The sequence below is a fragment of the Danio rerio genome, chromosome 1 (genome assembly GCF_049306965.1).
Source record: "Danio rerio strain Tuebingen ecotype United States chromosome 1, GRCz12tu, whole genome shotgun sequence".
NCBI classification, from domain to species: Eukaryota; Metazoa; Chordata; class Actinopteri; order Cypriniformes; family Danionidae; genus Danio; species Danio rerio.
This window is the reverse complement of record NC_133176.1, coordinates 53,957,822-53,982,894: the sequence shown is the minus strand read 5'-3', so window position 1 is coordinate 53,982,894 and position 25,073 is coordinate 53,957,822. Positions and strand designations below refer to the sequence as shown.

Genomic DNA, 25,073 nt, shown 5'->3' with positions numbered 1-25,073 from the left:
ATCGTTTAATCATTCAGATTTTACTTGATTTTAATCAATTTACCATATGCAACTGAATTTGATTCTGACATCATTTAATTATTTAATTTCAGTTAAATCCATCTGATTAATTTTAAAATTAATTATTTTAATTTACTATTCGTATTTATTTCAGTTTTACTTAACCAGACTAAAAATATACAATTCACTTTGAATCGCTTTCTGATTCAGTTCCAATGATTCAATTTGGTAGATTTGAACAATCAGACTCATTCTGATCATTTAATCATTCAGATTTGATTTGAATCAAAATGCATCTGGAACTATTATATGCAACTGGATTAGATTCTGACATTTAATTCCTCCAGTTCATTTGAATCAGTTTGATTCGTTTAGAATCAGTCAAATTATACAGTATTTATTTGAGTTTTATTTAATAACCTGACTAAAAATATACAATTAACCTTGAATCACTTTTTGATTCGGTTCCATTAAAATTCACTAGATTCATCTACTTAGATTTGAACAAACTGACTTATTCTAATAATTTAGTCATTCAGATTTGATTTGATTCGAATTGAATCAATTTATTATATTATATTTATTATACGCTTTTGGATTAGATCCTAACATAATTCATTCATTTCAGTCGAATCAGTCTGAATCATTTCAAATTAATCATATCAATTGACTAATCATATTTAAGTTTGACGTAACCTAGCAAAAAATATGCAATTCACCTTAAATCACTTTTTGATTCAGTTCTATGAAAATTCACTTGATTCAACTACTTAGATTTGAACAAACTGACTCATTCTATTCATTGAATCATTCAGATTTGATTTGAATCAATTTATTTTAATTGAACTAGATTATATTCTGACACCATTTAACTTATTCAGTTCATCTGAACAGTCTGATTCATTTAGAATCAATCATATTATTGACTAATAATATTTCAGCTTTGACTTAACCAGATTAAAAATATGCAATTCACCCTGAATCACTTTTTGATTCAGTTCCACTAAAACTCCCTGGATTCTATTAGATAGATTTGAACGACCAGATTCAGCTCATTAAGTCATTCAGATTTGATTTGTTTTGATTCAATTCACTATTTGCAACTGGATTTGCTCAATATGTTTCCTTTCAATCAATGTAAATGTTTTTTAATTCAGTTAGATTGCACTTATATGATTCAATCTCAAATCAATTCAGTCAAATTGAATAAAAGCAGCCCGGTCCGACCTGTAGAAACCTGGGCTCTTCAAATGATCTGCAATCACTGTGAGCTTTAGCAGCATGTGTCGCTCTCAAACGCCTGCCAGGACATGTGCGCAGCAGAGCTTCAATCAAATATTCAAAACCGCACTTAAAAAAAAAACCAAGACTCGACCTCACAACCCATAATACCCCGTCTGAACGCCAGCGACACCAGTTGTTCCTTATGTAAGCAGATAATCTCTTGAAATGTTTTTGGATTATGAACATCGAGGACTGCGTCGGCCATGAGCTTTCCAGAGGCTCTTGTCTTTTAGAAAAAAAGATACCCATCATGCAACATTTTCTGTTAAAGTCGGACTGTGGTGTTCACAGACAGAGCTGTAGTTTGCCTCCTGATGGTAAGCAGAAGCATGCACCACCGTAGAAAAACCACACATCAACCCACGCACACATGGGAATGTTACGTCCTTTAGATGTTATTAATAAACGAAGGGTATTGTGACACACCATACTGTATAATAGTTGTAGTGTGTGTGTGTGTGTGTGTGTGTGTGTGTGTGTGTAACGAGTGGATAGAGAAAGAGTAACTGAAAAAGACTGCAATTGGATTTATTATTCTATTATTCTATCTCATAAAGTGAAATAGACTTAATGACCAAAGTCTTGTCGTCAATCCCAGTAGTAAGAACAACAAATAATAACTTGACTTCTGGCAAAAGGTTGATTTTTCTGATATCATCAGATATGAATCATCACAAATATTGCAGGAGACCATAGGCAACAAGACTTCTGTCAGGTAGTGTGAGTGAAATGATTTGTACATTGAAAGAATACATATTAACAATGTATGAATGATGAATCTGAGCAATGAGCAAAACAGGAACGTCTTAAAACGCTCACCTTTGGTCCAAAAAGCTGGCATTCCAACATGCAGTCGAGGACAACAGCAGAATGATGTCACTACATGAAGAGAAGTTAGGAGAATTCAAATTCGGCATTCAAATAATAACCAATGAGACAAAGATAAAACATTAAATGTGTTAAACTGCTTTAAAAAAAAGAGTTTTATGTTTGAAAATGGAGAAAAATCAATCCTGACCATTTCTATAAAATCTGGCAACCTCACATCGATTATTTTAAAGACTCTACAGGAGTCTTTCAGATTCTACAGGAAAGAGCTAAATTGAAGAGGACTAGACTAATTTAGATTCAAATTGAAAGTTAGTCATTTTTATTCATTTATTGTATTTATCTATTATTATTTTACTTTCTTATGTATTGTTTGTATATTGTATCTTTTAATGTTTTTTTGTGTAAATGTTTGCTGAACCAAATTTTTAAGTCAATGTGTTTGAATAGTGTGAACTATTTTATAAAACGTTAAATAAAGGTTATATATATATATATATATATATATATATATATATATATATATATATATATATATATATATATATATATATATAAAATTGAAGTCAGAATTATAAATAAATAATTTATTATTATTAGAAATTAGTTATTAAAACTATTATGTTTAAAAATGTGTTGAAAAAAAATCTTTTCTCTGTTAAACAAAAATTGGGGGAAAAATAAACAGGGGGGCTAATAATTCTGACTTAAGGTGTTTTATGTAAATACTGTGGAAGTCAATGGTTGCTGATTTGTAACATTTTTCAAAATATCTTCTCTTGTGTTTAACAGGGAAGGACACTCAAACAGGTTGGTGACAAGTGAAAGGGGAGTAAATGATTTTACGATTATTTTTAATTTTCCGTTTTGCCTAAAATTTAAGTCTAAATATACGAATAGCCATTTTAAAAAACTATATTGCGTCTTTGCATCCTTCAAATTACTATTTTTAATCAACTAAAACATAATTTTGTGATGTCAGTTGTTCCTTTATATATTTAAAATTGTACAGTTAGGAACAAAAATATTACTTAAATGAATAACTTTTTAATCATTTGAAACATTTAAGTTTTTTCTTTTGCTTTAATTGCCTTTCTATGTAGAAGTATATATTAATATATAGATATTTATACATTTTTGAAAGACATCAAAATAGGATGTCTCGTCTTTCACCCAAATATATATTTATGCAGCGTGTGTTTAAAATATACATCACAACTGACCTCATTTATTACAAATTAAAAGCATTCGGAATGAGATTTTATTCATTTAGTAATTCATATATTTTAATGATTAAATTATTTATTTTGGCAAATATTACATCTTTCTTTACCTCTGAAACCATTTATTTTCTGCTGACATTTATGCTTTTGAGTTGCATTATGGGATTTTGATCTTTAATCCAACAACTTTTAACTTTAAAAAGTTTGAAAAAAGTGACTTTTATGAAAACTTTCTATCCTTTAAAGTGATATAATTCCTGGGTTGGGGTTGTGTATTACGCTACAAAAACCTTATAATAAACTGCCAGCACATTTTCTGTTATTTTACAAACTAATTTCTCTATTTATTATTTATTATACATTGTATTATTGTTATTTTGTATTATATTCATGTTATATTATTTTACTTTGTTAAACTGCAGAGTTAAATTTTCAACATCAAAAGTCGCCAGAGCAGAGATCAACATCCCATAATGCAATTCACAAGCGTAAACAAACTGAAAACATTCGTGAATCACAAAATAGGGAAACAGTGAATACACAGATATGTTTACAGTGTAGTCTATGAAGTCATGAAACTATTTCCTTAGTGAGGCCATTATTATGATCAATGGGGATGATGTCACACACTCACTTAGTGATGCTGGAATCGCTGTTGTCATGAAGCTTCATCCTCCAGCTGTCCAGACTCTCAGAATTAATCAGAGCGATGCTTTTGGTGGTGTTCAGAATGCGGAAATCATCAGGACAAGACAAACCCTGTTCATAAACACACAATCGGATATTACATATATACACTCTATATTTACACACTATAAACAATCAGATTTTATAAAACCACACAATCAGATATACAATCATTTTCACAATTATGATCAGAAGTGTCCTAATTAAAACTGGCAATAATTGATGTACACATAAATCAAAACGTAGCAGTAAAATAAAACACATCACACTCTTGCTGCCGGGAAGATGTGTGTTCGTATGGTCATGGACTGTAAACCCTTTTTAATGATGCATCGGCGCCACCATGTGGATAAAAGCAGATACTGGCCTAATAGAAGCCACTTGCTGATTCTCATAAGAAAATGAACATGTGTGTTTATATGGATTATGAGTTACCTCCACAGTCGACAACAACAGGAAATTATGATCTCCTCCACTGTGAATCTTCGCAATGGTGCAGTGCTCTGTTCCTGTTGACAAAACGAATTCGCTTTTTTTATATACTTATATAATAAAACAGTGGACGAAACCAGTTTAATAACCATACACAACTTTCAATAAACTTTTAAAATTATTATATATTTAGATTTTATTAATAATTTGTGTAATATTTTTAATGGATTTTATGGATTATGGAACTTAGAAATGTGCAATATTTATCGTCTACAATAGCATTGTAACTGTTTTATGATAGTTTGTCACTCACTTTGCCTTGAAACAATCTAAAGCGTGTTTTTTTTTTGGGAGTCTAAAAGCATCGGCTGAGTTCTGAAGCCTATTATAGTGCAGTAACAATGAAACCCTAATTAAAAACGTGAAGGTAATTTGTCATTATTTTTTTATTTATTTACTAGATTCACCAAGAATGTCCCATTGAGATAAAAAATCTCTTATACCAGAAGTCCTGGTCAGGACAGGCAACATAGATCAGAGATTTCAGAGATCAGGGTTTCATTGTTACTGCACTGTAATAAGCTTCAGAACTCAGCCGATGCTTTTAGACTCCCAAAAAAAAAAACACGCTTTAGATTGTTTCAAGGCAAAGTGAGTGACATATTATCATAAAACAGTTACAATGCTACTGTAGACGATAAATATTGCACATTTCTAAGTTCCATAATCCATATAATCCATTAAAAATGTTACACAAATTATTATTCATTCATTCATTTTCTTGTCGGCTTAGTCCCTTTATTAATCCGGGGTTGCCATAGCGGAATGAACCGCCAACTTATCCAGCAAGTTTTTTTACGCAGCGGATGCCCTTCCAGCCGCAACCCATCTGGGAAACATTCACACACACATTCATACACTACGGACAATTTAGCTTACCCAATTCACCTATACCACATGTCTTTGGACTGTGGGGGAAACCGGAGCATCCGGAGGAAACCCACACGAAGGCAGGGAGAACATGCAAACTCCACACAGAAACGCCAACTGAGCCGAGGTTCGAACCAGCAACCCAGCGACCTTCTTGCTGTGAGGCGAACATGCTACCCACTGCGCCACTGCCTCGCCCTACACAAATTATTAATAAAATCTAAATATATAATAATTTTAAAAGTTTATTGAAAGTTGTGTATGGTTAATAATCTAGTTACAAATAATATATAAAAAGCACACACAAAAGTAATATTAAATATTTTGTAAAATAAAATATTTGGTCACTTTATTTTGAGGGTCCGTTTGTTGAATTTAAGTTACATTGCATCTATATGGCAACTAATTCTCATGAGATTATAAGTAGACTGTTAGGTTGGGGTTAGGGTTAGTGTAAGTTGACATGGTCTTGCAAAGTTTCTTATAGTCAGTTTAATGTCTGTTGAAGGAGCAGTATCAGCAGATATTAAGCAGACAGTCTACTCATACTCAAGTGGACCATCAAAATAAAGTGTTACCAAATATTTTTGAATGTAGCGATAGATGGTACAGATTTCATATGCAGTATATCATGAAGCTCATTCCATACATATTGAGCGCACTTGAAGAATGCACATCGACCGAACTCTGTTTGCAAAATACCCCAGTTTTTTGTTTTCACAAGCTTTAGAGACATAAGTTCCTCTTTTAAATAATAGGTCACCTATAGCTTTCGTTGTAGGACTGTGATCAAAATAACATCAATGTTTCAAGTGCACTGCGAAGAGAGCGCAATTGTAAACATGAAGATCGCTAAAACTGAACTGAAAGCAAATTACAGCTAAGAGAGATGACCTTAATGTTTTTGTTAATCATTTCAAATTTAAATGTTAGAATGTTTTAAATGAATAGGGCATAGGGGGACAACTGGGAATAGAACATAGCCAGGAAATATGTTTCCAGAGGTGTAGTTGCAAGTGTACAAGTCTGCGACGCAGTTTGCGAATGTTCGCTGAAACAGGCGATTTGGGCAATGACAAATCAACGAACTATGTTTGTAACGAAGAAACTTGCGACCTTAGTTGACTAACGATGGTTTTGGGAAACGCCTCACATAATGACAACCCAAGCTCATTCTGAAAACGTAGCCCCGCGGACGTTTCTGGAGACCACGATTTACGTGGCCAGAGGCATGTATGGCTGCATTTAATTTTTTTAAATCCAAAAAATAAAGCGAACGAGTTCGTAACAGGGCGAGAACGTGGTGAAATCCGAAAACGCGGTCAAAATCAGACGAGGGCTTTTCTTTTTCTGGATGGCTTTAGTAAATCGTTGCTTGGGTTTAAAGAAGGGAAGCGAGCGAGCAGGCGGGTGGGTGTTCCGGCAGGTCAATTGGTAAACCGGTTGGATTTAGGGAAGGAGGAGGAGGGTGGGTCGGCCGATTGGCCCGCCACCCAGTCAACCTTTCCGTCATTCGGTCAGTCAGACAGATAGTCACTCGACAGTGCCTCCGACGGCTTTATGCAAGAACAACTCGCCCGCGAGTGGTGTTTGAGACGCGTTTGAGACGCGAAAAAGCACGAACAGCGTCCTCTCGCGGATTCGCAAAAACAAAAACTATACAAATACGTACCCTCCGGGACGTATTTCGCGGTCTTCAGAAACGTCCATGGGGCTACGTTTCCAGAATGAGCCTGGGTTGCAAAATGACTACAATGGCCTGGTGACATGTACATACTTGTGTATGCATTTCCAATGCAAAGGGGCTGGATGTTACTGACAGGAACGGGGCTCTTGGCGCTTCCTCTTATGCCTGTACCGAGCTGGCCCTGAGTGTTGCAGCCAAAAGCATATATCAGACCGGTGGAGGGCACGAATGCAAGGGTGTGGTTCCTGTGACAAACACATAAAGGTATGCTGTCAAATATCTCATCTCCTACTAATCTGATGACTGCATGCACAAAGCAGACACGTAGTCATCATGACAAGTGCTTCAAATATGAGATGCATTTTAGAATTTGCTAATAATTCATGTTAAAAACAACTCTGCATTGTTGTTATGCATGCTAATTGTAACCATTTACTTGTGATTTTTATAATTATTTTCTTTTCTTTGCATAATTGTCACACAATTGCATTATCCATTTGCTTTAAAAACATTTTGCCAATGACAGAAATAAAAGCTAACACTTTAAAGGAATTGAGCGCATTTGCTAAGCTGAAGCAGATGGACAGAGAAGTGTGCATTTTGTCTAGTGCATTTACTTACCGCCCACAAGCGATCTGAGACACCTCAGTGCCCATGAGCTCCATAACTCTGCGTGGAAGAGGCTCGTTTCTGGTGGAGTCATGGCCCAGCTGTCCTTTTGAACCATTTCCAAATGTGAACAGACCCCCTTCCTGGAACAAACATGATACAAACAGCAAAGCTCAAGATTGGAGATGAAAAATACATTTGAGCAACTTTCCACAGCATGGCTAGTTCAACTGGTAGCATTTACTAAAAAAAAAGCAAGACTAAACAATTAGTCTTCTCAAATTCTATCAAAAATGAGAGCGCAAAAAAACAACAACCAGGGGCGGACTGGGAAAAAAATTCAGCCCTGGCAATGTAGCCACAGTAGCCCACTACCACACCAACACAGCCCCACCCATAAACCCACACATTTCCATACATAATAGATATTTAAACACCTAATGTATGTGACTGAAACAAAAACAACCCGTTTATAACAAATGTATGCATTCGTAAACACTAAACAAAAATAATCTGTGCATCTTGCCGAGTCAGTGTGCTGTCTGTGTAAACCGTATGTCTGCTATTACTTATGATAGGAGATTGCCTGGTTTATACTTCTGCGTCAAGTGACCGGCGCAACTCACGGCGCAGGCAACGCGCGTGGCTGTGCATTTATACTTCTGCGCGCTGTCTCTGTTGGTCTGCATTAACACTTCCGAAACGCTAGTGGGCAGTGAGGTGTAAATGTTCCTCTGTGTCGAGTTTCTTCGCTTCTGTTTTGCTATTCTGAACACTTCCTGGATGTACAAGTGACTCAAACTTGCTCATTTTGAGGCAGGAACCGGCGGACGTGCAACAACTTTAACCATGAGGTAAACACAGAACAAAACTTTCCATCCGGAGCTCCTTCACGGGACTCCACACTTGTAAACAATCGCTCGCGCGGCGTCGCGCCATTCGCGCGCCTCTCGGTCCCGCCCAGACTCGTCAGCGCTACCAAGCCGACCAATCACAGAGCTTATGCTACGCGTCGTTGCGACGTGTAGTTACATTTTTTGAGAGGTGCACGTCAGTGACGGCGATGGCCACGGCGAAGGGCTATGCGTCAACGCCGTAGCATACGCCGGTGTTTGACGCAGAAGCATTAGCAACACTTTAGGATAATTTTTTTCACAAATAACTGTTGTATGTCATTCTCTGCAGTGTTATGGGGCTTTGCCCTATTCTTGTTTTGAATATATATGTGCTTATTAAACAATTATAAATAAATTTTATACCTAATGAATAAAAATGAAAAATTATGACTTAATGTACAGTCTCTGGCAGCACGAAACCAGACACCCATCTCTGATTGGGCCAAATGCTTAACATTTATTATTATTATTTAATTATTACTATTATTATTATTCTCATCATCATATGACCACTGAAGAAGATATTTTGAAGAATGTTGAAAATCGGCACCCATAGCAGGAGGAAAATTATGAAAGTCAATAGTTACCGGCTTAAAACATGCTTCAAAGTATCTGCTTTAATGTTTAACAAATAAAGAAAACCTAAAACAGGTTTGGAAAAAATGGAGGATAAGTAAACAATAATGAAATTTCTATGCTATCCCTTTAATGCCCATATAACAGTAGTATACTGTACTCATCATTAACTCAAGTGTGTTTTCTTCATCTGTCGAACACAAAACAAGATATTTTGAAGAATGTTGAATATCTGCATCCATAGCAGGGAAAAAAAAAACTATGAAAGTCAATAGTTACCGGTTTCCAACATGCTTCAAAATATCTTCTTTAGTATTTAACAGATAAAAAAATCCTAAAACAGGTTTGGGAAAAGTGGAGGATGAGTAGACGATGACAGAGTTTTTGTGCTCTGCCTTTAATGCCCATACAACAGTATTATACTGTACTCAACATTAACGCAAGTGTGTTTTCTTCATGTGTTAAACACTGAAGAAGATAATTTGAAGAATATTGCAAACCGGCATCCATAGTAGGGAAAATAAACTATGAAAGTCAATAGTTACCGGATTCCAACATGCTTTGAAATATCTTTTTTAGTGTTTTACAGATGAAGAAAACCTAAATCAGGTTTAAAAAAAAATGGAGGATGAGTAAACAATGATGACATTTCTGTGCTATCCCTTTAACGCCCATATAACGCCCATATAACAGTAGTATACTGTACTCATCATTACATCAAGTATGTTTCTTCATGGGCGAGGCAGTGGCGCAGTAGGTAGTGCTGTCGCTTCACAGCAAGAGGGTCGCTGGTTCGAATCTCGGCTCAGTTGGCATTTCTGTGTGGAGTTTGCATGTTCTCCCTGCCTTCGCGTAGGTTTCCTCCGGGTGCTCCGGTTTCCCCCACAGTCCAAAGACATGTGGTACAGGTGAATTGGGTAGACTAAATTGTTCGTAATGTATGAGTGTGTGTGTGGATGTTTCCCAGAGATGGTTTGCAGCTGAAAGGGCATCCGCTGCATAAAAACTTGCTGGATAAGTTGGCGGTTCATTCTGCTGTGGCGACCCCGGATTAATAAAGGGACTAAGCCGACAAGAAAATGAATGAATGAATGTTTTCTTCCTATGTCGAACACTAAAGAAGATATTTTGAAGAATGTTGAATATCGGCATCCAAAGCAGGGGAAAAAACAATGAAAGTCAATAGTTATCAGTTTCCAACATGCTAACAGTAGTATTGGTAAAGTGCAATGTGGAGAAAAAATATTACATTTACAATATTAAATGCTTATGAAATATTGTATTGCAATCTAAACATATGTTTTTTTTATTGGGGGGGGGGGGTGCTGGTGGTAGGGCCTAGCATGAGAGATGTGACGTCTTTGAAGATTCAAGTTTATTTCCTTGAATAAAAAAGTATGGCAGGTTTGTAAATTAAATGATCTTGTTTGTCTTTCATTCAGTGATGGAATGTTCTAATTGTTAGGACATGCAGCATTGTCAAACCTTAAAGAAGGTCAAATAAGAGTGTTTTTCAGCATACTGCTGTGCTTTGGCCATATGATTAATACCTTTGTCAGGGCAGCCGTGTGCTCCTCTCCACAGCTGATGTAAACCACCTTCTGTGAGCGCAGGAACTTGATGTGGCAGGGAACAGCTCGGTCTGTCAGATCAAGGACAAAGATGAGAAAACATGAGGCTATTTTTAAAGTATGGTTTCTTCTCTATTGTGACACCTACTGTATCTACAGGGATAGCTTGCCCAAAAATGAAAATGACCCTCATCCTTTACTCTACCTCATGCGGTTTTAAACCATTTTGACAAGTTGTACACAAAAGGAGATGTCTTGAAGAATGCTGGTTACTGGCACCTCATAAAATAAAACAAAAATATTATGTCAAAGGGTACTAGCAGCCAACATGTTTTAAAATATCTTCTTTTGGGAATGTGAAAAGGGTCCAAAGGTCAGTTTTTTTCCAACATTCTTCACTATGTCGTCCTTTGTGTATTAGCCCTCCTGAATTATTAGCCCCCAAGTCATTTTATAATGATGGTTTGTTCTGTAGACAATTGAAAAAATATATTGGTCAAGGCGGCTAATAATATTGACCATAAAACAGTTTTAGGCAAGGCAAGGCAAGGCAAGTTTATTTATATAGCACATTTCATACACAGTGGCAATTCAAAGTGCTTTACATAAACAGGAATAAAAAAGACAAGTTTGGGAACATAAAATGCAGACAATAAAATTTTTTAAAAACAGATAAAAACAAATTAAAATGAGTTAAAATAGGCTATAAAAGAATGAAAAAGAAAACGAAAAACATAATAGTGCGATCTGTCGGACGCAGCACAGTGCTCATTCAATAAAGGCACATCTAAACAGATGTGTTTTCTGTCTTGATTTGAATGTGCCTAATGTTGGAGCACATCTGATCATTTCTGGAAGCTGATTCCAGCAGCGAGGAGCATAGTGGCTGAAGGCAGATTCACCCTGCTTTGACTGAGCTCTTGGAACTTCTAGTTTATATGATCCTAAAGATCTGAGTGATCTGTTAGGTTTGTATTCAGTCAGCATATCTGTAATGTATTGAGGTCCTTGGCCATTTAGTGATTTATAGAGCAGTAATAATACTTTAAAATCTATTCTGAATGTAACTGACAGCCAGTGTAGAGACCTGAGGACAGGTGTGATGTGCTCTGATTTCCTGCTTCTGGTCAGAATTCTGGCTGCAGCATTCTGGATGAGCTGCAAGTGTCTGACTGTCTTTTTGGGAAGGCCAGTGAGGAGTCCATTACAGTAATCCACCCTGCTGCTGATAAAAGCATGAACAAGTTTCTCTAAGTCTTCACTGGAAACAAAGCATCTGATTCTTGCAATATTTTTGAGATGATAGTATGCTGATTTACTGACTGCTTTGACATTTAAAAAAATTAAAAACTGCTTTTATTTTAGCCGAAATAAAACAAATAAGACTTTCTCCAGAAGAAAAAATATTATAGGAAATACTCTGAAAAATTCAGTCTTTGGGGAAATATTTGAACAAGAAAAAAAAAAAAAAAAAAAAAATCACAGGATGGCTAATAATTCTGACTTTCATTATTACCTTGCTCGTCATTGAGACCCAACTGCCCAGCGCTGTTCTTGCCCCACCCGAACACAGCTCCAGAGAAGGACAGGGCGAAGCTGTGGTCTCCTCCGGCGCTGATCTGGGTCAGTGGGATCCCACACAGAGATTTGAGCGGCTGAGGAGACAGAGTGCTCGGCTCTCCCTTCCCTAAACCCAGCTGACCGCTCGAGTTCTCTCCCCATACGAACAACTGACCATCTGAGAAGAGAAGGACAGCGGGACACTTCATTTACAGCAGAAGTCCAACACAAAACAAAACCGAAGATACACTTCAGCTGCTCTTACCTTTTGAAAGAGCTATACAGTGATGGTTTCCACACATTACTTGAGAGATCCGATGCTCGCACAACTTTTTAATCAACCTAAAGAAATCAATACAGAAAAAACACATTTAATAAGGTCAGGATCTACTAATAAATATACCAGCTTAATAATAATACAGTGATTTACCATGATTAGGGATGCAATTCAAATATGATAATTATTACAGAATATTAATGTTAATTATTACTTTATATTATAGTATAAATGTTATAATAATTATTACATAACTGTTAAAAATAACTATTACCTTAAACAATGTGCAATCAACGGGAGTTATATTGTTTTACAGTTTAATGTGGAGGATATTATGTCAAAATCTGTTCATTCATAATCATTTCCAACAAATTTGACAGGTTAAAAAATATCTACTGTATAAAGGTAAAGACACACATTTTGGGACTGTGACCAAATCTAAATGTACTGTAAAGAGATTCACAAAACTATTCAAAACATAATTGGAAAAACTTGTGCTTCGTCCCCAAAGGTATACCTTCTGAATTGTACAGTGGAACTGTGTCTTGATTGTGATAAAGAATGTGTATTAATTTTTTATATAGACTTGGCCAAAAAATGTATATTATTATTACGGTCAACTGCTCAGATACCTCAGGTTAATCAGGTGACCACACTTTTACCACTGGAAAAAATAACCTACGATTTACATCAGAGATCTGAGGTGTTCTGGTGCATTTGGTCCTCCCTCTAGAATTTTCTTGAGGGTACTCAGTGACTGTGTCTTTCTAAATTTGGTTTTATAATTTCATTTCTGTCTTTGCTTTCAAGCATTTTTATGCATTTGAATGTCGAACAAAAATTGCTGTACTTGTTGTCACAAGATACCAGTACAACATATACACACAATATATACACGCAAGATACACACACGTACGCACGCACGCACGCACACACAGTTGAAGTCAGAATACTTTTTTCCAAATATTTCCCAAACAATGTTTAACAGAGCAAGGAAATTTTCACAGTATTTCCTATAATATTTTTTCTTCTGGAGAAAGTCTTAATTGTTTTATTTTGGCTAGAATAAAAGCAGTTTTTAGTTTTTAAACACCACTTTAAGGTCAATAATATTTGCCCCTTTAAGCTATATATTTTCTCGATAGTCTACAGAACAAACCATCATTATACAATAACTTGCCTAATTACCCTAACCTGCCTAGTTCACCTAATTAACCTAGTTAAGCCTTTAAATGTCACTTTAAGCTGTATAGAAGTGTCTTGAAAAATGTCTAGTCAAATATTATTCACTGTCATCATGTCAAAGATTAAATAATCAGTTATGAGAAATGAGTTATTAAAACTATTATGATTAGAAATGTGCTACAAAAATATTCTCTCAGTTAAACAGAAATTGAGGAATGAATGAATGAATAAATGATGAATAAATAAATAAAAATAAATAGATCAAAAATGACACACAAATAGCTTTTACGCCACCTTGCATAAATGCTTGAAGTAAAAATGACAAAATGGCTGCTTAACATGTTTTTTAACACTGCGCTAGCATAAGCTGGTGAGTTGCTAGTGTGAATGAAGTTGTTGTTGTTGTTAACCTGTTCATTCATGAGTCAACAGCAAACAGAGCAGGAAAAGCATTTTTTTACCTTAATCTGGCAACATACATTACAACCCAGTTACACGGTTGATATCTGCACAGGTGGTAGATGCGGGATTTGAATTGCAGTGGTAGCAACATCAGTAGTTGTATACAATACCCCCTGTATTTATTCCATATTTGACGTAATTTAATAGTGTAGCTCCTCCCCTAAAAAAAACTGCCAATAGCGCTTTTGTTTCATCACAGCTCTGGCAGTGAAGGGGGCGGGCCCTGTCAGATACTAGAGAACATTTGACTGCTCAGAAGATTTGATGAGAAACTGAAGTATGAGTTGCCATGAAAAAAAAACGTTGCAGATGTGACAAACTGCAAGCTTTGGACATTTATAAAATGTTTATGTCTTTTAAACGCATATGTTGTGACTGTTTTGAGCACACTAGCTTATAGGTATCCTTAAAATGAACATCCAAAAATTTGATTTCAGTTTCACGAGACTATTATGTAGACATATGTATGGCTATTAAATGGACATCAGTGTAAATGTAAGCTTTATGAGAATTTTAAGCACTTCCTCATTGATTAGCCAGTAATGTCAGAGTCATATCTGTCACTAAATGAAACCAACTAAATAATCCTCAATCATTAACTCGGCCTGGCTGTATTGTGCTTGTAAAATGATTCAGATAGCTGAGATGATCTTCTCATTCAAATGAAGTGCTGCATGTCAAGATATGTTAAGTTGTTGTGGTTTATTTAGCAGTACTAGAGCAAATAAGCGAACCGATCTACAACAGAACAGCAGAGCTTTCAGTAACAGCGCATTATCACTATTATTAAGTCTTGTGTTCGGGAGACCCCTGTTGTGTGGAGGGACTCACGCTGGGACCCCCTCATGAGGTTAGGAGGCAATTAAATCCTCATTAGATTCCCCTTATCTAGAGCAGGCTTTATGATGCTGGGAGCTGCATGTGAAAAGTGCACATACACCACAAAAAAGGAACATAACTGTTGATGTGGTATAAATGCATTTACAGCGGTATCACAAAAACAGGAAACCATTGGTCACATGCTTGAAACGAGAATGTTGATCAGTTCTGAGTACAAAGTAACTAGTTACTGTAATCAGATTACTTTTTGCTGTATAAAGTACTATTATGGATTATATATATTATTAAGTACTATTATGGATTACTATAATGGATTATTTTTCTATTTTTTGTGATATATATGCATGTACAGCGGTGTAACTCAGTTTCATTCAAACAGGAAACTTGGTTGAAACTTTCTGGGTGCAATTTATTACAAAGTACCTAGTTACTGTAATCAGATTACTTATTGCTGTAAAAAATAATATAATAGATTACTTTTTGTAGTATAAATGCATGTACACCAATACAAAGTAACTAGTTACTGTAATTAGATTACTTTTTTTCTGTAAAAAGTAACATAAGGGATTATTTTCTATTTTTAGTGGTATAAATGCATATACAGCGGTGTCACACAAACAGGAAACTTTGTTACATGCTTGAAAGGTGAATGTTGAATCAAGTTTACAAAGTAACTAGTTACTGTAATTAGATTACTACTGTAAAAAGTAATGAAGGGGGTTACTTTTCTTTTTTTAGTGGTGCATTTATACCAGTGTCACAAAAACAGGAAACCATATGTCATATGCTTGAAACGTGAATCTTGAATCAGGTTTACAAAGTAATTAGTTACTGCAATCAGATTACTTTTCTGCTGTTTAAAGTAACATGAGGGACTACTTCTTTTATATTGGTACAAATACATTTACAGCGTATTACAAAAACAGGAAACCATTTGTCACAAGCTTGAAACATGAATTTTGATCAGTTCTGGAATTACAAAGTAACTAGTTACTGTAGTTACATTACTTTTGGCTGTAAAAAGTAACATAATGGATTACTTTTTTGTAGTATAAATGCATGTACACCATTACAAAGTAACTAGTTACTGTAATTAGATTACTTTTTTTCTTTAAAAGGTAATCTAAAGGATTATTTTTCTATTTTTAGTGGTATAAATGCATTTACAGCGGTGTCACACAAACAGGGAACTCTGTTACATGCTTAAAAGGTGAATGTTGAATCAAGTTTACAACGTAACCAGTTACTGTAATTACTTTTCTGTTTTTTAAGGTACACTGTAAAAAATTATATGATCAATTAGTCATGACAGCATATGTTTTTAATTCACTGCAAGTGTATCATGTTCTAACTTAATTTTATAAGTTACGCAAACTGTTTTAAGACAGTATCACATGATATAAGTTCGATGGACTCATAAGTTTAATTTAATTTAGCTTAAAATTTAAATTTATTACAGTTTTTTTTACAGTGTAATGTAAGGGGTTACTTTTCATTATAATTATAGTTACTTATAATGCACTAACCTTGCAGGCTTTACATAAATTCAACAGTTCTATATAGAGCAATTCACAGAAGCTGAGGTATCTATATCAAGATGATTGAATGGATTAAATGTCAGAAGCGTACATCAGCATATGCTATGTATGAAATATTGTGTCCTTTCTTTGAAATGTTTTGATAGATATAATGTTTATTATTATTTTAATAAGTATTTATTTCATAAAGCAAAAAGGTCATGTTTGGCTTATATTTAAATAAATTAATAATTTATAAGTTATATTTTCTATTAATTCTATTAATTAAAAATAAGTTAATTTTCTATTGTTGAGGTTTTGAGATGTAAAGGAATTATACTGTGAGTATTGCTGAGCCAAGTAATTAAATTACACTGCAGTATTTGTCTTGTTTCTAGTCAAAATATCAAAAAAAAATCTTAAATCAAAGCGTAGAAAAGCAAATAATCTTTTATTTTTTGTTTGAAATGACAAGACAAAATGAAGTGAGTTTTCCCTTAAACAAACAAAATAATCCACCAATGACGTAAGCAAAATAATCTTGTTTCTGATCTGAAACAAAAAATATTTAGCTTACTCCGAATGGCAGATTATTTACCTTGTTTTAGGAAAAAAATCACTTCATTTTGACTTATTATTTCTTCTTAATTTATAATATTATTAATGCCTCTTAAATTAACTTTTAAAAAAATATTTAAATAAAAATCTTAAGAAAGAAAATCAAAATTGAAAAAAAAAAATACTTGAGTACTTAAGTTGCTTTTCAGACATAATAATTAAAAAAGTACCGAGGCACGCGGACCGCCTCTTCAGCTGTTCCCAGACCAAGCTGCCCTCCGTCTCCAGCTCCCCACGCAAACACCTGACCCTGCTCGTTCACCGCCAGAGAGTGAGCCTGACCACATGACACGCCGGAGATCTTCTGAGCGTCCAGAGCGCCAACCAACTCTACAAAACAAACACACACACAATTTAAAGCTGCACACGATACTGGAAAAATATGCAGTATTTGATTTTGTTGTTGAGTATTGCGAAAACATATTTGTAACAATATAAGAGTTAGCATTTATGAAGTGTAATTAACACAGGTGAGTGGGCTTGACAAACCACCAAACCACTCTCTCTTTTAAAACAAATTACTCTAGCACTAGCACTACTTACTCTAGCACTAAATTCTGAGCACTAACAGTTCCTTTGTATAACTAGAACTTCTTGTGTGTATTGACTCTTTTTGTTGAATCACTGAATGCCTCCTCAATTTTAAGTCACTTTATACAACAGCATTTGCTAAACGACTAAATGCAAATGTACAGTATAACATTTCTCAAGAAAATGCTATTTTTATTAGCTATGCATTAAAATCACTATATGTATTTATTGATATTAAAATAAACAGGAACAGGATATTTTTCAGATCTAATTAAATCTAATTCAGACTAAAAAGCTGTGTCAAGGTGCACACATTCAGTTTTCAAAACAATATAAAAAAGTGAAAACCTCTGTCGATATTCTGCCTTTGGCTGTTGTCATTTTCCTTGTTTGACTCCGCCCATTATTGTTTATTTCAGCTCTAGGTTAATCTTTGGGCAGCTCCAGCCAATAGCAAAACAGCAACTACTGGGGAGGCGGGAATAAAAATAAGCAAGGCCTCATCTGATTGGTTAAATTTAGAAAAACAGCCAAAGCATAAAATAAATTCAATTGATCACACATGTATGTAATAGGAAGAGTGGCGGAGATGCCAAAATTAAAAAAAACTTTAATTAATTAATGAACAAATTAAATAGCTAGCTAACTAGCTAACTAGCTAACTAACTAACTAACTAACTAACTAACTAACTAACTAACTCATTCACTCACTCAATAACTAACTAACTAACTCACTCACTAACTAACTCACTCACTCACTAACTCACTCACTAACTAACTAACTAACTAACTAACTCACTCACTCACTCACTCACTCACTAAGTAACTAAGTAACTAACTAACTCACTCATTCACTCACTCACTCATTGACTCACTCACTAACTAGCTAGCTAACTCACTCACTTACTCACTTACTCACTCACTCACTCACTCACTCACTCACTCACTCACTCACTAACTAACTAACTAACTAACTACCTCATTCACTCACTCAGTAACTAAATAACTCACTCACTCACTCACTAACTAACTAACTCATTCACTCGATCAGTAACTAACTAACTCACTCACTCACTAACTAACTAACTGACTCACTCACTCACTAAGTAACTAACTAAGTAACTAACTAACTAACTCACTCACTCATTCACTCACTCATTCACTCACTCACTAACTAGCTAACTAACTTACTAACTCATTCATTCATTCACTCACTCACTCACTCACTAAGTAACTAACTAACTAACTAGCTAACTCACTCACTCACTCACTAACTAACTCATTCACTCACTCACTCACTCACTCACTAATTAACTAACTAACTCACTCACTCACTCACTAACTAACTCACTAAGTAACTAACTAACTAACTCATTCACTCAATTACTTACTCACTCACTCACTCACTCACTCACTCAATCACTCACTCACTCAATCACTCACTCACTCACTCACTCACTCACTCACTCACTCACTCACTCACTCACTCACTAACTAACTAACTAACTAACTAACTAACTAACTAACTAACTAACTAACTAACTAACGTAGATGTAAATAGGCATGCTAAAACTGAATGCCTCCTTAACCAAAACGATGAAGAAACTTTGCAGTGAATGCTTTAAATTCCAGACTAATGTGAAAACGACATTCCTCTCAAGAGCTTTTCATTACAGTGATCAAATTCATTTAAACTCTACAAGCTGCACTCATGACTGTGCAATTCTGATCATTGGCCAACATCTGTTAAGCATTTTCTGCTTAACATGGTCCACAATAGGCAACAATGCTATCTAATAATAAATAAATGATTCAGAATGCAATCAAGCATGCATCATTACGCATTACATTAATATACGGCTTCTTAAACATGCATCTATTTCTGCACTGGCCATACAGTATAAAGACGTTTGCAGTTAATAAAGCAGCGCATCTTTTTTTCTCCATATTATTTTCTGGACTTTTTTCTTAACGCATCCCTCGTTCCAGCATCAGAACGAATGCTGCCATCTCATTAGCACAGACATGCGAGAGAGAGAGAGTGCGCCTGCTGCTTGGAATTGTTTTCTTATAAACCGGATTAGCAATCCTGAACTGGTGAGTCCCAGTGCATGCTGGATAAAAGAGGATCTGCAGTCATCACTGACTGTCAATGCAGTATAATGCAATAATAATAACATGAACAAACACGAAGCGTTTTATTAAATCCAGGCCACGCTAAATACCAAAGGGTCACCAATCTTGTTCCTGGAGGTCCAGTGCCCTGCAGGGTTTAGCTCCAACTTGCCTTAACACACCTGTCTGGTTTCAAGTATACCTGGTAAGACCTTGATTAGCTTGTTCAGATGTGTTTGATTAGGGTTGGAGCTAAAATCTGCAGGACACCGGCCCTCCAGGAACAAGTTTGGTGATCCCTGCTGTATACCATCGCCAATGTTTGAGGGGATTAAAACATTTCATCAAAGCTGTCCTAAAACTATTCACCAACACCCTTTCTGATATTTTGGAAACAATTTTGTAAACCATTTTCGATCCACTTCAAATGCTGATCCTCATTGTATTGCTAATTACAATTAATCTTTGTTAAAGCCACAAATTTGATAATTTCTTCATGTGCCCAAATGGTTTAAATTCACTTGACAACACGTCGAACCTTGAGGCAGATGGGCTACAGCAGCAGAAGACCACACAGGGTCTGTCAGCTAAGAACAGGAAACTAAGGCTCCAATTCACACAGGCTCACCAAAATTGGACAATAGAAGATTGGAGAAACGTTGCCTGGTCCGGAGCTTTGCGGCAAAAGTGAAGAACGGGTTGGGGGTTGAGAGAGGGCACAAGGTGTGAGAGGGTGCTCGCTGCAGAGCCATTTGAGGAGAGGTGAGCTCCAGAGAGGGGGAGCATGAGCTGTCGCTCCTCCTCCTGTAAGCTGTTTTAATGCGTACACCAACCCCACCCCTAACCCTACCCCCAGTGACATCACTCGTAGAAGAAGTGCAAAAAAGGTGGAGCTCAAGCTTAAGCTCCCCCTCTCTGGAGCTCACCTCTCCTCAAATGGCTCTGCAGCGAGCACCACTTGCAAGGTGTGGGGTGAGATAGGAGGACCCCAAATAGTAACTCTGGGGGCTCCAAAACAGCAAGGGCCCTTTGAATCATCCTAACTTCCTCCCAACCCACACACCACAACCCATTCCCAAGGGCCGCCCCAGAGCATGCAGAAGTATAAATGCGCAAGGCAGGAGCCGTGGGTCGGACCGATCATTCGACGCAGAAGTATACATCAGCCTTTAAAATTGTCAATAGTTCAAATGAATACATTTCAAATTCAGATTGTTTTGTCACATTGTAAGCTCCATACAAATATAACATCTGTCCAAATTGTTGGCAATCACAGGTACATCCCAAAAATCTAACATCACATGACACATTTCTGAAAATATGACTTGATCCATTTCACACATACCAGATGCGAGATATGCCACGGTGCCACGGTGACTGAAGCTCTGTACAAGACTTTTGGCCAGCGGAGAAATTAAAATGGTCGTGCCCAACTGAGTCTGGTTCTCTCAAGGTTTTTTTTTTTCTTCACTCCTATCAGGTGAAGTTTTTTTTCTCTCTCCGCTGTCGCCACTGCCTCGCATGGTTCAGGATTGGTAGAGCTACGCATTGATGAATTTGCTGTTCAGTGTTTGGACTCTCAGTAATGATTTTAAATCACACTGAACTGAGCTCAACTGAACTGAACTGAACTGAACTGAACTGAACTTAAACACTAAAAACTGAACTACACTGTTCCAGTTACTATGACCATTTATGTGAAGCTCCTTTGACACAATCTACATTGTAAAAGCGCTATACACATAAAGCTGAATTAAATTGAATTGAATATGACCATTCCAAAAGCTTTCATTATAGTCAAGTTATAGTTTAAAGGTAGCATCAAATTCTGTCGAATCCACTCAAATTATCACAATGTCAGTTACCTGGCCTGCTTCCTCCCTTGTCGTGGCCCAGCTGACCGCAGCTGTTGGATCCGCAGGTGTAGACGCTTCCATCATGCAACAGGAAGAGCGAGTGCTGGTTGCCGCACGCCACTTCTTTAAGCCCTCGGCCGTCGAACACGCAGCAGCTCCTAGGCTCAAAGACTGACGCCTCTGACGCACCGATGCCTAGCTGACCCGCGCCACTGCTTCCCCAGCACAGCATCATGATTCACACATACAGAGAGAGAAACAGATGGAAGGATCTGGAATCGGGGAGAGCTCCTAGGCTGTGCCGCCTTGCCGTCTCCGCCTGTACATGACGGATCTGGAACAGAGCAAAAACAAAGTCTGAGACGCTGTGAACAAGTAGGTGAGGAATTGGGGGAAGAGAATGGAGGAGGTCACTCCCCTGTTTACATAATGGCCAAAGTGTGTGTGCGTGTGTGTGTGTGTGTGTGTATAGATGACGACTATATGTGGATGGTCAGACACTTGATACAAGATTATAATCGACCCGATTAAACAGCTATATACAGTTTCAGTAACCTGCTAGGTAGAGGATATTTTTGTATTTGCTAAGTTTTTATACACTAATGTTTGGTTATATAGACAAACCCAACATTTGGGTTAAAAAACGTGTCATTAAAATGTAAATCTGAATGAGATCAAAATCTCCTACATTTCTTTTGCTAGTCCACATTGTTATTTTTTAGATGAACACTTACTTTGTTAATCTGCTGTAAAAAATAAATGTTTGTTTTGGTAATCTTCAATCAAATTCTGAGCATTCGCTTTTGTGTTTGAAGGGGCGGTCCTTCTCAGATGATGTCAGTTTGATGCTTCAGACACAATATTTTTAGCCACGCCCATTTTACTGTTAGTTTGCTATTGACCTTATTCTAAAATGCGGAAGTGCGCCTGTTTTCGCGATTGTCTTAGAACTTCCGATTCAGTCGCCTATGGGAGAAATGACTGAGAATAATAAACGGCAGAAAACGGTCAAAGTACTTGCTCTACAAACAAATGTTTGCATGACTATACAGACCAAGTAGAATAATATAATAAGAAAATATCTAATTGCAACATCAAGCCGCGTAATGAGCAGTTTTTAACGTCAAAAAATGAATGGAAGTGAATGAGACCAGAAGTCTCAAGCCAAAAAGATTCAAATGGCAGTGCCCACTCGTCTGCGGAGAATAAGGTCAATAAGGGACTGATGAGTAAACAGAAAGCCCCGCCCCCTACTCAATAATTTGTTTCAGCAGGAAGTGCATCAGCATATTTTTTTATATATATTACATATATTCAGGTTATAAGCATGTGTAAGTAATATAAAATGTTCACATATGTTTTGGAGTTTGTTATTTGAGCTGTTGAATACAGGGAACGCATCCGCACAGAGAGATGCTGCAGTGCTGCTGAAGATTGTGCGTGTTTACAGAGGTTTCACTAAGAAATATGAGTTTGTAGCTAAATTGCTAGCGGTGCCAAGCAGCATTTCCCCTTGTTTACATCCTCGCTACAACATACCGTTATTGCTAGAAACTTTGCATGTAATAGATCAATTTTAACAAATAAAAACACTTACAGGTAAGGAGTGAGTAAATGATGACAGGATTTTCAGCTTTGGGTAAATTATCATATGTAATGGCTGCTACAAATTTAGTCAAGTCTAAAAAAAAAAATTCATGTGTGTTGGTAATTTGTCACAATATCAAACCATGCAAAAACAAAAACATCCTATATTCGCATGGATTTACATGCTAGCTAGTTTTTTTTTTTTTTTTTTTAACCAAAATGGCAGCTATGAGGCAAAGCGTGCGATTGGTCTGCTGTGATTAATAGCGCTGACGAGTGTGGGAGGGACAGGAAGCCGTGTGAACCAGCTGGAGCGAGTGTATACAAGTGTCGAGTCCCACTAAGGAGCTCCAGGTGGAAAGTTTTACTTTGTGTTTACCTTAAGAATAAAATTGTTGCACGTCCGCCGGTTCCCGCCTCAAAATGAGCCACTTTTACATTAGGTGGCGATCAGAAAAAAAAACAAAACACCTGGCAGCAAAGAAACTCGACACAGAGAAACATAAAAACCTACTGCCAGCTAGCGTTTCGGAAGTGTTATTGCAGAGCAACACAAACAGTATGCAGAAGTGTATAATTGCATGGCAACGCGCCAGGCAGGACCGGTAGGTCACAGAGGCCAGGGAGAAGCAGCTCATTTGCATTTAAAGCTACAAGCTACAAAAACAGTTACAATCTACTCAGACACCAAACTGAGTATAATCTGGAGACTATAATAAATAATCCATTGGGTATTCAGAGCTGAAACATTACAGACACATTCTGGAGACCCCAAAAGCTTATCTTGTAAAAGGGGTGAAACAGGTGCTCTTTAAAGTCATTATACAATTACAGGCACTAAAAAACGAATGCAAATGATAAATTACAATACAGCCTCAACATCCTGCATCTCCTGCGATATGACTACAGAGAATGATCGCATATCAATATGCGATATCAATGCTGAAACGATTGTGCAGTTGGAATGTGATTTCTGGGGCGTGTTCCTTACACTGTACATTAGAAAGTCTGAGAAATCATTCGCGGGTTCTGCAAACTTTATTCGAATTTTTAAACATCGTTAACGAATTCCAAACGTTCGATTCGACTGATCAGAACACCGCGTTCTCAAACATTTTAACGTTATTACATTACAGGAGCGAAGTCCGCGTTCCAAACGGTCGACTTTTATCGCCTTTGAAGTTCTATATTTGAACAGATATAAGAGTTTTCAATGGCGCTTTCATAATGTTCACTAGGTAGGGCAGCTCACTGGGTTTAGAAACGTCCATATGTGGGTCCAATCTGTCCAGTCGGCCTGTAAGAACAAGCCTGACAGCTCTCGGGTTGCTTTAATACGCTAAACAATGCTATGGTTCGCACACTGCAGATAACAATAGTCAAACCTCTGACCTGACTGTCTGTGTGGTAAATGCGTAACCTCAGTACTAATACTCAGGATACCGTGAGGACACACTGACACATAACACCCCACTGACACTCACTAAACTGTCATTTTCTAGCATGCGAATGCAGTTCTCTGTCTGGCACAAGTCAAACGCGAACATGCTGTAATGAAGGTGGGTTAATTTGGAAAGTGTTACCTGGTGAAATGCATCTCGCCTCCTCTTTATTTTGACCGTATATTGCTGGAATGCTTTCAGTTTAATGGTTCCGACAAAAACAAGGAAGTTACGACTCAGATTACGGCGTCAGTGATCACGTGACTCCTGTCAACCTAGCTGTAAGTACACTTGAGGCGATAGAGGGCGCCAGATTAGTACACTCTAAAAAACGTTGAGTTATTTGTTAACCCAATGGTT

At 36.6% G+C, this 25,073-nt stretch overlaps 1 protein-coding gene across 4 annotated transcripts in view; it reads right to left on the bottom strand.

Annotated features, from left to right (window-relative positions):
- herc3 (HECT and RLD domain containing E3 ubiquitin protein ligase 3) overlaps nucleotides 1–24,951 on the bottom strand; it is a 53,430-nt gene extending 28,479 nt beyond the window's left edge. For 2 of the 4 annotated variants that reach the window (XR_012385620.1, XM_073912288.1), the window contains exons 1-11: nucleotides 24,855–24,949; nucleotides 21,694–22,018; nucleotides 17,353–17,512; nucleotides 12,549–12,625; nucleotides 12,240–12,461; nucleotides 10,703–10,794; nucleotides 7,693–7,823; nucleotides 7,162–7,316; nucleotides 4,458–4,531; nucleotides 3,970–4,094; nucleotides 2,104–2,163 (exon numbers count right to left, since the gene is read on the bottom strand). Coding sequence is in view for 3 of the 4 variants with exons in the window: in XM_073912288.1 (XP_073768389.1) it covers nucleotides 2,104–2,163; nucleotides 3,970–4,094; nucleotides 4,458–4,531; nucleotides 7,162–7,316; nucleotides 7,693–7,823; nucleotides 10,703–10,794; nucleotides 12,240–12,461; nucleotides 12,549–12,625; nucleotides 17,353–17,512; nucleotides 21,694–21,919 (1,322 nt within the window). In the remaining variant the exon portion in view is untranslated. Of the gene's footprint in view, nucleotides 1–2,103; nucleotides 2,252–3,853; nucleotides 4,095–4,457; nucleotides 4,532–7,161; nucleotides 7,317–7,692; nucleotides 7,824–10,702; nucleotides 10,795–12,239; nucleotides 12,462–12,548; nucleotides 12,626–17,352; nucleotides 17,513–21,693; nucleotides 22,019–24,854 lie in introns of those variants that run through there. The other 2 variants (NM_001145624.1, XM_073912670.1) reach the window with 2 other exon arrangements.
- Nucleotides 24,952–25,073: the final 122 nt, after the last annotated feature.